The sequence below is a fragment of the Hippoglossus stenolepis genome, chromosome 14 (genome assembly GCF_022539355.2).
Source record: "Hippoglossus stenolepis isolate QCI-W04-F060 chromosome 14, HSTE1.2, whole genome shotgun sequence".
NCBI lineage: Eukaryota > Metazoa > Chordata > Actinopteri > Pleuronectiformes > Pleuronectidae > Hippoglossus > Hippoglossus stenolepis.
The window spans coordinates 12095162-12108626 of NC_061496.1; the positions used below are offsets into that span (position 1 = coordinate 12095162).

A 13465-nucleotide genomic window follows, 5' to 3' on the forward strand; every position below is an offset into this window, starting at 1 on the left:
GTGTGTGTGTGTGTGTCGTGTACGTATGTGTGCGTGTGTGTGTGTGTGGCACAAGCGACAGAAAAATACCCATAAATGGCATGAAGCATTTCACAACTACAGCTGTTATGGTGATGGTTCGGAAACACCATGAGTATTACAGTTGCTGCATGGTGAGAAGGACCTCATGGGGGTGGGGGCCAGGGGGGGCCAGTTGTTTCTGGCCCTGCTGGTCTCCACTGTACATGGCCTCTGGTGTTTCATGATTTACCCCCAGCCACCACAAAGCCAACCAGTAGAAATGATCAGTGATCAAATGAAACACAACACCACACCAAGGCAATTTCCTGTATATGTAAATATACTTGGCAATAAAAAGAATTCTGATTCTGATTCTGATTCATTGATTGAGAAGGATTTCTCAGAACGTGTGACAGTAAAATCCTGTGAAAATGTGAAAAACGAACCAGTAGCAGCTTTTCTAACGTGAATGTGTTCTTGCATATCAAAGCGCTCTTGTGAGAGGGGGGAGGACCGGGAGGAGTAAATCAGTAATCAAATTGGTCAGAAGGGCCCTCCCTGACTCAAACGACAGGAAGTGTTGCATCAGTATGGCACACAAACACACACACACACGCGCACACTTCCAACACGCACACAAAAGAGCAGACCCACAAAGAACGCACACAACGTGCTGAGTCACGTGGCTTTTACTCCCCTGCCCACGCACCAATCAGCACCGGGCGTCCCGTGTTGATGGCCGCTGATTGGCCGGGGCGGAGAAGCGCAGCGCACTGTTAAATGGTTTCTCCGTTAACCGGTCTGCGGTAAACTCCTCCCGGGTCCACCGCGGGTCACAGCAGCCATGGATCCCAAGCAGAAGACCGATGATCGGGGCGACGTGTTCGCCGGTTTCCGCTCGACGTTCAAGTCCTTCGCCACCGAGGCCATTCACGTGGGTCAGGAGCCGGAGCAGTGGAAGTCGATGGCCGTGGTGCCGCCGATCTCCCTCTCCACCACCTTCAAGCAGCACGGACCGGGGAACCACGCCGTAAGTAGCCGCCGCCCGCAGCTCGGGTTACCCGGCAGGCTGGAGGGTGGAGGGGGTCGTTACTAAACATGTCAGTTAAGCTGAAGGCGCCGTCATTACATCACCATAATGTCCGTTCTCTTTAGCAACAATCACAACAAATGAATGAGATCTGAAACAAAGTCCTATAATATGAAAATGTATATTTATATAATATAAATCAATGTGCTCCTGTGACTGATTTAATTATCATATACAACATTATCAGTATTGACGCTTCATTGCATTAGCAGTACATTGTACAGTAAATACAATGTGGTACGTGGGTTCAATGTTTCCCAACCCTAGGAACATCCAAAATAGAAATAAAAATCTATTCTGCTTCATACATTTGTATTTTCATTTTCGTGAAATGTTCGATTATGTGACCGATCTGAGCCTCAAACTGCTCAAATAAAACCACGTGAGAAAGTTCAGTGGCGGAAGCTGGGCGGTGAACCGCTCCTGGACATCTGAAGCATGACGAAGCATTCTCGGGTTGTTTCTATAACCTGATTTCGTTACAACAAACAATTTTAATACATTCATAGTTTAAATGTACAATTAGATCAGTTAGATTAGATCTTCTGCAAAGTAGCATGGGATACATGTGCTCAAGTACAGTACGTCAAGATTGTATAAGATATCGATTCTCTAAAATACCAGTGGGGAACTGTAATTGAAACAACATAAAGACAAATGTAGAGGTGACTTGTGTCATCTGCATACACTGAAATATTGGCGTTTATATCCCTAATTTCCAATCCCTCCGTCATTAGAGCTTATTTTTAAATGGCTAGTTTTTCCATAAAAATTACAATAATAATGTTGTTTTAATCCTTTCCTGTATGAAAATATGATGATGAAATAAAAAATGTTCCGTAATCTATTTACTATATAGAATACCTTCAACTGGAGCACGATGCTCCGTATTAGAAATGCATAAATATTGGGACGAACTATGCCGGGAAATAAAAAACATATACACAAGTATGTTAGATAATGTTGTGGAATGACTGTGTGGAACCATCCTGTGTGGAACATTTCTTCTCCACCCTATAACTTCCTCTCTAATTTTCAGTTTGCGCAATAAGTGTGTGTGTAAAGTTCTCTTGAACAAGCTCCGTCAATGATTATACACCAAAAGTCCACTATAGTGCCATGAGAATGGCTAATAACATCACATAAAATGAGTTTATGAGAGCTGGAGTCATTTAGGTTTTCACACAAAAAAAAGAAAGAAAGAAAGAAAGAAAGAAAGAAAGAAAGAAAGAAAGAAAGAAATAAAGAAATACCCCAACGCACCACTCGCGCTGATCTCCTCACCTCTTGACCTTATTTTCCAGACCCTGGTGTGTTTATCCCCATTACTCCACCAATTTTATTGTTGCTGTTTGTTAAACCCTCAACCCAGAGTTAACTTGTCTTTACAACTGCATGGCTACAGCTGGCCTTGTTGACTCAAACTACAAACTACAACAACCATGTGTTCAAGGCCATTCAGGCTCCAGTTATTGCTATAGGCAGCAGACTCCAGGCCAGTCTTCACACCATTTGTCCTGATGTATCTTGTTTTAATGGGAATCAACTCTGTTTCTGCTCCTAAAATCTAAAACACTCTCCTCAGAACTGTTTAACATCAGTCATTCTGTCCATAGTATAAATCTTCTTCTGTATTTTACTCACTTTGCCTTGTAGACACTGTGCAAAGCTGTAGACAAGACACGACCTTAAGCTGTATTTGCTATATTTATTGAAGAACTTTCTTAGTATCACTTTTACCAGTGTGCTCATGTAACAGCTCAAGCTGTTTCCAAGTAAAGAGGTTGGATGCTGTCCTTACTCACCTTACATTGTTATTTTATCACTCATCAGTTTCGGCCTCTTACATCACACTCTGGTTTGTCAGTTTTCAGTCTTGTGCCAACACTTGTTTTTCAATGGATAATCAAACAAAAGGTAAACTTTAATTGCAGCAAAGGCAAACAAGAATTTATGCTGCAATAAGGCATGGTATTATAACACACTTGGGTTGTGGCAACCTGTTGCCTATTTATACAATATATTATGTAAATGTTTGTGTTGGTTACTGAAATGTTGTATTAATGTTCTCATGCAGGGGTTTGAGTACAGCCGCAGTGGAAATCCTACAAGGAACTGTCTTGAGAAGGCCGTGGCAGCTCTGGATGGAGCAAAGTACAGTAAGTTGTTATTCATGCCATATTGTATCCCTCAGATAGGACATGCTTATCATAGGGCTGAGTGACAAAACAATAACACTAATTATCACTTGTGCGGTGTGTAAGCACAGTGAGGAGGTGTAACACTATAATTAATCTACCTCAGATTTGTAAAACGTTGCGTCTGTTTTTTTTCCCATGCAGGCCTTGCTCTCGCCTCAGGGCTTGCTGCCACAGTGACAATAACTCACATGCTCAAAACAGGTGATGGGATCGTCTGCATGGATGACGTGTACGGAGGTGAGTGACCTTTCTGAGGCCTGGGCCGAACACAAACATATGCCTACTAGATGTTTTCTTAGACCATCAGATACTCACAGTTTGCGGGATGCTACTAGTGTTTGGCATAACAGTACTTTTCGGTGTACTGAATCACCAGGATCAGTACATTTAAACCTGAAACACAGATGCTCTTAAGCTCATTAATTAGCGAATTGAAAACAGACAATTTCAGTGGATGAACTTAAAGCTGTCCCACTCCATTTTATGAAATAAAATATCAGGTATACTTCTCGTTATACATAAAGGAGAATAAAGAGGCGCACATTCACTCAAACTGCCTTTACACCATTAGCGAGTGGACGCGGGTTATTTTAAAAATGTGAAAATCGCTAAAACAGCTGTTGTCTCCATGTGTCTGTCTATGTGAGAATGCAAATGTCCAAGTGAGAGGCTTCAGGGTTTCTCCAACCAGCAATACTGGATATTCTCTGAATGAGTCCATGTGTTAGATCCACCGGGGTTTCACTATTAGTCACTTGTACAAAATGGTGGGTCTTACATGAAACGAGCCGGGTTTGAACCATAAGTGGAGCTATGTTTGAAAGTGTTGACTGAGTTTCACTTTGGTTATTTCAAGGAACAAATCGCTACTTCCAAAGAATCGCCACTGAAGTCGGCCTGGAGGTGTCGTTTGCTGATTGTACAAAACCAGAGCTGGTGAAGGCGGCACTGAAGCCCAACACAAAAGTAAGTCAAAGCACTTTTTACAGTTTATTGTTTGTGGTTCCTGTAGGTTCCTCCCAACTGATTGGTATTTAATTAACCACTTACTCTACTGAAGATATAACATGAAACTATTCTATATATACGGTTGTCTTGTCCACTTCACTCCTAAATGTTTCCAAAAATATTCAAACCCAGAGAAATCCCCAATTTTATTCAAGTTAACAGGACGTTTTATTTTGGTCGCATTTTAATTGGGTCGTATCCACTTTACCTGTGGCTTTGCCTGTCTCTGCCTCAACTTTTAGGCCAAACGATATATGAAGAAGAAGAAACAGTTCGCCAGTCTGCTGTGTTTTCCTTCCACTGTTTGAATAGGTCACTCGCAAGCGATCATTAGTATTCTCGGCTGTTTGCTGCGTAACGTGAATAAAACCTTAATACATGACCTCATCCCTGAACGTTATTTGCACCTTTCAGTGTCAGGAGGATTTTTCACCAGCAGTGTTGGTGACGACAACAACTCCCATGATCCCACGCTGCTTGACAACATCATCAAACTAGGTCTTTTATTATTGTTTGGATTCAGAGACCCCTAGAGGCCAAGTTACATATTGTACATTTAAATAAATTATTAAAAAAAATCCCTCAAAGCATATTCAGATCCAGCTTTACTGTTATGTGGTAAAACAGGGTTTGTGTCTCCTCCCTTGTGTGTGGGTGATAATCGTTGTATGTCTTTATGTCAAATGCTCTGATGGAGCTGCAGTGACCCTCCTGCTCATGCAGCTGCAGAGAAATGACTCCCTCTCCCCTCTGGCCTGTAGCTGGTGTGGATCGAGACGCCCACCAACCCCACGATGAAGGTCGTCGACATCAAGGCCTGCTCCGACTTGATCCACGAGCACAACAAAGACATTGTGGTGGTTGTGGACAACACCTTCATGTCCGCCTACTTCCAGGTGAGGGTGACAGATGTGCTCTTCGTGCCCTTTTGATTTTCAAATAGCTCTTCAATCATTTCCTGCAATCACATTCCAGCTCATGTGGAAACAAACGGCTGAATGATTAACTCAGATGTTTGTCCTGTTCACTCGTAGCGTCCTTTGGCTTTGGGAGCTGATATTTGTATGTATTCAGCCACGAAATACATGAACGGTAGGTTGTGTACATTTTCCCATTTTGACCCCTATACAAAGACAAACACACACACACACACACAAATGAAACATGTTTTGTCTCTCAGACTTCTCTCTTTTTATTCCTGTCCTGATTTCTCAGGTCACAGTGATGTGGTGATGGGTCTGGTTTCAACGAACCGGGATGATTTGAATGAGCGACTGAGGTTTCTGCAAAACGGTGTGTACTAACTAAACGAATACAACTACTCATGTTGTCTGCAAAACACAAAAAGCTAGTCATCATCATCATCGTCATGTCTTGTGAGTAATTTCTGAACTGGTTATTCCAGCTTTACGTACATTCACCAGTTAATGAACCGGACAATACCCCAGAGGCCTAACGTCTAAACCAGTGCAAAAGCTTTTCATCAGGAAGTGGATGCTTGTTTAGGTGTTTGTTGTTTGACTGATCTGGGTTTTGTTTTTTACTTTCTATGTTTTCTTCACGTGTTGTTGTTCAGCACTGGGTGGTGTACCATCTCCATTTGACTGCTTCCTGTGCAACCGCGGACTCAAGACGCTACACCTTCGGATGGAGCGGCACTTCAAGAATGCCATGGGGGCAGCCAAATTTCTCGAGGCTGATCCCAGGGTGGAGCGAGTCATCTTTCCAGGTAATTGCATGTCACTTAAAATATAAAACCCTTATAACAAGCCATAAGATATAAGATATAAGAGATAAGATAATAAAAGAGAAGCCAAAGTGTCTTGATTGCCCTCTAGTGGTTGGCTGCATAAGTCACAAACCTTGCATCCTCTATTTTAGCAGATGGGAAAAGGACCAAATTGAAATGATAAAGTCAAACAAATTTTTCTCAAAGATGGTACTTTTTAACCACACAGATCCAAGTAACCTTATCCTGGTAAGTTTGGTTTAAGTGAGTTATCTGATGCTTAAAAAACGTAGTGATACGTCATGATTGACAGCTGAGACTGACTCCCGATTGGTCGAAATTTATATCAGCAGGACTTTGCCACCGCGGGTCCATCTCCTGATCACTACTGCACAGATTCTGCAAGTTATGTCTTTGCCACAAGATGGCAGCGTTCTAATATTATAAATATTTAATTAATAATTCCGCATAGTGGTAGGAAGTGGAGTTGTGTCGTCTATCTCTGTATCGTGTTTATGGTTTATCTTCCCTGAGTCATGCCCCACCTTTCCACTAAATTTCATGGGAATCAGTTCAGTAGTTAGTGTTATCGTCAGTCTGAGACAAAAAACAGCGATGACAGCCTTGTCTGGCGAACTTTTTATTCACTGCTCATATATCACCATTAGTGTTACGTGCCTTCTTACCCCAGTGTCAAACTGTTGGTGTTGAGAAACTTTACATAAATCACAGTAAACCGAGGACACAGTTGATGCTGTGCTTTTTGTGGGTCGTTTTAGTTCATGTTGCCCAAGAGGCTTGTGAAAGATTAACTACAAGCCTTCATGTTTTATGTTTCTAAGAAAATAAAGCATCTTATTATTTGATGCAAAAGAGCCCCATCCTAAAAGGAGAGTCATGCTTGTGTTGCGTTTCGCCCACTTAGGATCTGTTCAAAAACTTTCTTTAACAAGTGGGTCCTTCTGTTCAAAGCCTCAAGTCAAAACCAGCCAGGGCTCATGAGCAAAGGCAATGTATTCCTCAGTCAAACCAACAAAACCGGACATACTTATTTAAAAAGAATGATGTAATGTGGGTTAAAGGTCCCGCCTCTGCTTGTCTCTGCTTAGGGTGTAATTAAAGGATTTGTCTTCTTGTCTTACTGTTTTTTTGTGTCTTCCCTCTGTCGAACAACGCAGGCCTGCCCTCTCACCCGCAGCACGAGGTGATGAAGAAACAATGCACCGGGTGTCCAGGCATGATCACCTTCTACATCAAGGGGACCCTCGAGCATGCCAGCACCTTCCTCAGTAACCTCAAAGTAATTTGGCTGGAAATATTGTTTTTATAAAGTGGGTGTTGTTGTGTGACTGGAAGGGTGATTATGCCAAATGGCTGGATTCAATTTCTGGTCTGACGGGAAAGCTTAAGGGAGGAACACATCAGTGTCATAACTAGAAAACCACTGAAGGTGTTTCCTGGTGGCGGTTTTAGACATTTTAGACAAGTAAAACAGCTGAAGTTCTGACGTAAATCACTAATTTCAATATTTTATTAAAAAAAAGACGCCGAGGGTAAAACTAAACTGTTTTCATTAAGATCCATGTATTATTCACTGAGAAATCAAGGAGATGCTGAAAAAACATCTTACAATGTTAAAAGAATTATCCGCCCTCTGATCCATTTCTGAAATAGTTCTTCCCGGACACCACATTGTTCCCACAAGTTTCGTGGTAATCCATCCAGTAGTTTTTGCGTAATCTTTCTTGCAAACAAACCAACAAACAAAAGGACAGGGGTGATACCATAAACCTCATGGATGCAATTAAAAAGTTTCTCAAATTTCTTCCAGAAATCTAGATATTTGTAGGATTTTGTAAGTATATTTGTCACCAGACTTTCTCCTCTAAAGACAGATATTTAACTTTATTTTCTTGTTGGTTTTGGACGTCTCCATCTAATTGAATCAGGCCTCAGTATTATTAAATGGCTCATTTTGTCTCACAAACACCTTATTGTATTTTAAAGAAAATGACACTTTGGTTGATCATCTTCTATTTGTGGCTTTTACTCATTTTCTCATTGTGTGCATTATTACTTTATGATCTCTATTTTTCTTGTTTCAGATATTTGCGATAGCCGAGAGTCTCGGTGGTTACGAGAGTTTAGCTGAACATCCGTAAGTATCACAAAATAAATTCTTTTAGTACTTTGTTAGTTATTCTCTGCACCCAGAGGCTGATTGTAACAAATAGCACCACATGGGGGCAGCAGAGATCAAGAAGAAATCCCTATCTGAATCACGTAGAGAGGCTTAAATTAGACACTTTATTTTCATTATGAAGTCTCAGCTCTAATCTCTGTTGAAGCATCAGGATGTTTTTTTTCTGTATCAGGCTCATATGTTGGTGTCTCTATCCTCTTTATCATAATTCAGGGCGATTATGACCCACGCATCAGTGCCGGAGAAGGAGAGGTGTTTGCTGGGGATCAGCGACACACTGATCAGACTCTCTGTGGGCCTGGAGGATGAGGCCGACATCATTGCAGACCTGGAGCAGGCGCTGGCTGCTGCTGTGAGTATCAGACACAATGACACATTAATGAGTGATGACAGCCCTCATCCCGTCCTTTAAGACGGAAACAGCTGGCTTGAGAAAGTTAGGTTCCTCTACTTTGTGCAAAATAACTTGGTCAGAAAAATGTGTTGAATTTTCCAACATACAGAACAACTAGTATGACTCAGAGGTGTGTTATGAGCAGTTAACATGAGATCTCAAACAATCTCTGAGAAAACAAAACCCGCCCGAGTGAGACAGGTTTGAAGAGTTAAACTGCAGGTAACCTGTAATTCAGGTTTGAGACAGAAAGCCGGTTGTCCATCCTTCCCTCCCGCCCTTGTGAACATGACTGTGTCCGGCAACCTTTTATCAAAGCCAGCCACCTGTCAGTGACTTTAACCTTGTGGCTGATAAGTGCACATGTCTGATAAATCTAGTTTTGACTCGCTGTTTATGCATCTCAGCATATTTTTTATTTTATGTCAAAGTGTAAAGAAACCTAGAAAAACAAGGTCAAATACACAAGTTAACTTAATGAATAATAAGCATTTTCCAGCAGCAGGGAAATAAACTACTACTACATAAAATAAACTACTATGTTATTGCCCCCGCAGTTGTAAATGAGAATAAAATCCCCTCAAGTCATAAAGCACAGCAATACAATACAAAACCCAGTTTGTGTTCATGTAAAGACAGTTACTGCATAAAGCCTGGGACTAAATATCATATCACTCCATACACACAGAGGTTTAATTGAGCCTTTACGTTTGTATAATGATCATTACATTCAGTCCCTTTATTTCACACAGTGCAGTGTTTTCATTGGGACCTCATGAGGACACAGGCAGGATTTGTATTCTAAATTAGCTGTAATTTAATACGACACTCTCATGGTCCATGACACTCAATCTGAAAGCTGGCCAACAGAGCAGCTGACACAAATGTAACGCTATTTAATGCAGCACAGTGTCTCCACGGCACCACAGCTTCATGGTTCGAGTGTTATGAAGAGGATCCAGATGTTACATGTGTGTGACTCACTAATGATTAATCGGAGGGTAAATGGACCCATGGCTCTATGTACTTTACAGTTGAAAGGCTATATCTGATCTCAGCGGTGCATGGGATCCATCACTCGAGTCGATACCTTTTTACTTGTGGACAGGATTTTAAGAAAAATTAAGATTGCATTACAGTTTCCGTGAATCTATTTTTTGTAAATCTTCGGCGAATCTATGAAACCCTTCCCATACGGAGTTATGGCTGCAAATTGTTTACTTTCAGAACATATACAAGCAGAAAACAAACCATATGTTTGACCTGTATAGTGTTAATTAAGGCACATTAGTCAAAACTGAAGACAAACCCCTCCTGGAGATGTGGTAATTATCTTGGGAACATTTAGGGAGAGCCAGGACAGGAAGGGTTGCAGACCAGGATTGAGTTAAGTGTGCAGCGGTTTCATTTTGTGCACTTTGTGTCGGGCTTTGTCGTATCCACCCATCCCATAAACCCACTCTCTTTCTGCTGCACAGCCAAGGATCTGTTTTCCTAAAGCACAGTTGCTAACTACATTAGCAACTTAAATATATTACATTTTCTCATTTGGCTTTTATCCAAAGTGGCTTATAACTGAGGGATGATGCGAAAGCTTCAAGAATCAAGGTCAAAGCTGTTAGTGAGCATTTGGATGCTGCATGCATTAATTGCCACATTGTTAGCAAGTAGGACAGAGGGATTCAAACCTATTAACCTTGTGCCAGCAGAGAAGGTGGGTTACCGGCTGCACCACAGGGACGACATATTCAGAAGCATGCCACTGCAGTTGTCTCTAAAGCTGTGTAGAGGATAAAGTTTGAAATAACCTGGCAACTGTCTCCATGTGCCAGCAGCAGCACCATGTAGTGGGGGTGGCACAGTGATTCAATGGTTAGCGCTGTTACCTCACTGCAAGAAAAGTTCCCAGTTTGAATCCCTGCGTCGGCGGGTTGCTCTCTTGGAGTTCGCATGTTCTCCCGTGTTAGTACAGATTTTCTCCAGATACTCCTGCTTCCTCCCATAGTCCAAAAACAGATTGGGGTTAGGTTAATTGGAGACTCTAAGTTGACCATAGATGTGGATGTGAGAGTGACTGGTTGTTGCTCTATGTTGGCCCTGTGATACACTGGCGACCTGTCCAGGGTGCATGCTGCCTCTCACCCAGTGTCAGCTGGGATTGGCTCCAGCTCGCCACGACCCCCAGAGGATAAGCCGTATAGATGATGGATGGATGCATCAGGTTTTGGTAACATTGGGAACTTGCTTACTAAGAAACATATTGTTAAGTGACACAGGTGTCATTGAGTTGTGTAGTTTGACGATGCAGAGGAAGACAGCTAGTCACCATGTTAGGTAAACCTCGCTAAGTTTCAGCTTTTCTCTACTGTGCACTGTTAGCCCCTAATATCTTTAATCATTTTCATGAATCACCTTTCTCTCTCCAATTGAACGGCAAGTGGCTCTAAGTTTTTATTACACTTCTGTCTCTCTCTCTGCTCTCGCATGAGGTTTTATCAAATAAAGAAGGTTTCAATCAAATCTTATTCTTTCCAGTGGACCTTCTATGAGTATGTGTGTATTTTATATTATACGTAGATGCATTAAAAGAAAGCAACTTAAAATGAATGGAATTGCTCGGTTGCAGCAGCTTACCTGAAGAGCAGATTTGGTTGAGATTTTATCACATTAAAACCAAATCGACTGAGCTCCTGTGTGCTGGTTTTGAATGAATCACCACAAAAGTGCGTCTATCGACCTTATCGCCATCAGGAGAGAATTTGAATTCCTCTCAAACCCTCTCTGCCGCCTCATGCAGCCATATCCTGTGTTGTGGCCTGCACCTTCTCTCCACAGGATTCAGATGTCATTTCTGAATCCCTCTGCTGCTTCTCTGGAGCGAATGGAAATTAAATGGAGACAAATGTCTCTAATGACCGTCTGTGTCTGGCCTGGGAAAAAGCAACTTGTGATGGGTTGCGCGTTTAATTGGATGGGACGTCAGGTCAGATGGAGGCAGGCGGTTAAAGTTCCGGTCAAGCCTCCTCATCCAGGGGTCGGTTTTGAGTCACAAACTTGGCTGCTGGTTAATCATTTGAAACCTCTGCGGGTGAATTCCATTAATTATATTTTGTCTGAAAAATGTTTGGTCTGTGGCGTCCGGTTTTCTCTTTGTCAATCTGCTTTGGACTCGCGGCCGTGGGAGACACTTTGGAGGAGAACGGAGGAGTGTGGATTGTGCCTCTTTTTCTATGCTCCACGAAAACATGTCATTCCTGAAAGATCCTGCTGAAATCCTCAGTGTTGATTGGACTTTTTCTTTCTCCCCTTTCTTAGCATCCAATGAAGAATTGAAATGTCTTCAAACGTCCTCACTGAGGTTGAATAGGTCACAGTGACAGAAGACTGGAGGCACCTGAAGTCGTAAAACATCGCAGATCAACTCATGGCGCCTCGTGACCAGCAGTCAAGCAGCGTCAAGCAGCGTCAAGCAGCATCAATCAGGGAAAAACCTGCTCCCCTAAAATGATACAAATCCTACTATCGCTGAGTAATTAATACAATGTTTTTAATAATTATTTTAACACAAGTTGAAATCTTATTTATCTCATGCTGGGTTTGCTTGTTTTTATGTTTCTATGTGTTTTTTGTTTTCATTTGGAACGTTTTAAAATTCTTATTCATTCAGCCTGACATGATATTCAAGTTTTTGGGTCAAAGACAAATAAAGCTTCCACAAAGGTATTTTTAAAAACTTGTCTCAGAATGGATGTCATTCCTGTTTTCAAAAGAATTTAAACAGTGTGTTTAAATAAGTCTAATTTGTTAAATCACATTTTAAAGTGTTGGAATTCACTTCCTCACTGTATTTTGAACTTCACAGCCTAGAAAATGTCAGGTGGGGGAATACGGGAGTCTGCCATCCCCCTTTAAACCAAAACAAGACCCTAGATTTTTCGAACCTGTTCATCAGTGGAGACGCCCCTTCAAGAGGTACAAGGTTTGAGGACCTCACAGACCGAGTCAGATGTTTGACACCTCTGTATCGATGGACAGAGAAGCTTCTACAATATCCTGCAGCTCTTTGACTAACCAAAGCCCCATCTGCCTCTGGGAGGATGAGAGGTGCTTGGTTTGTGTTCTTAGCATTAACATAATTCTCTACACCCTGATGCAAGTGCCGATAGAAAGACCATAATGTGCATGAACATGTTCAGGTTCCATCAGAATGAATCTTGGGCTGTTGAGAAGCCTGGTGCAGGGGTGGGCCATCGCAACATCAGCATTTAGAGTTTCTGTATGTACCTTAATGTCACAGGTGGTCTCGTCCTCAGTGCCAATCAACCCCCTTTAGAACTCCACACGTGGTGGTGGCGACCGGAGGCCAGACTTCTACTTATCCTTCCCCTGGTAATCCTTAAATTACCTCGATCTATTACCATGCACCAGATTTGTAGTCTCTCGTTCCCTCTGCCCCCTCTCCCCATCTCCCTGTTGCACTTTGCCAGTGCATCAACACCTCCTGTCACAGGAATGGTGTTATTGTTAATTCTTATTTCCCAGCAGGGCTGTGTAGGCAGAATTTTTTATCAGCTCCCAGACAGAAGGGACAGCTCCCAGACTGCTAGGAGATATTCAGTGAATTTGACAAAAGGTATATTGGATTAGATCTATTAAAACTGTTCTTCAGGCTGCTTCTTAGTATGGATGCACAGTCACTAATATTATTCCTCATGTTTTAATTTAATCAGGGTATTTGCCATTAAATGAGGGTCATGCATTATTCGGAGCAAACTTTAGCCGCATTGACAATGTTCAAGGTTTACTTTTTGTAAGTGAAGACTGTTAAAGGAGAGCTTTG

General features: G+C 41.9%; 1 protein-coding gene across 1 annotated transcript; it reads left to right on the forward strand.

The window, feature by feature from the left end:
• Positions 1–685: 685 nt before the first annotated feature.
• cth (cystathionase (cystathionine gamma-lyase)) lies at positions 686–12362 on the forward strand. Its single transcript, XM_035176018.2, has 12 exons — positions 686–1030; positions 3168–3249; positions 3433–3528; positions 4148–4257; positions 5061–5195; positions 5334–5391; positions 5515–5592; positions 5876–6028; positions 7207–7328; positions 8134–8186; positions 8445–8583; positions 11941–12362. The coding sequence occupies exons 1-12, from the start codon at positions 845–847 to the stop codon at positions 11956–11958; spliced, it is 1230 nt and encodes a 409-aa protein (XP_035031909.1). The 5' UTR covers positions 686–844; the 3' UTR covers positions 11959–12362.
• Positions 12363–13465: the final 1103 nt, after the last annotated feature.

Coding starts and splice junctions, on each gene's coding strand:
- cth (XM_035176018.2), top strand. CDS start 845: ATGGATCCCAAGCAGAAGACCGATGATCGGGGCGACGTGTTCGCCGGT. Junction 4,258..5,060: donor CACTGAAGCCCAACACAAAA/GTAAGTCAAAGC, acceptor TCTGGCCTGTAG/CTGGTGTGGATCGAGACGCC. Junction 5,593..5,875: donor ACTGAGGTTTCTGCAAAACG/GTGTGTACTAAC, acceptor GTTGTTGTTCAG/CACTGGGTGGTGTACCATCT.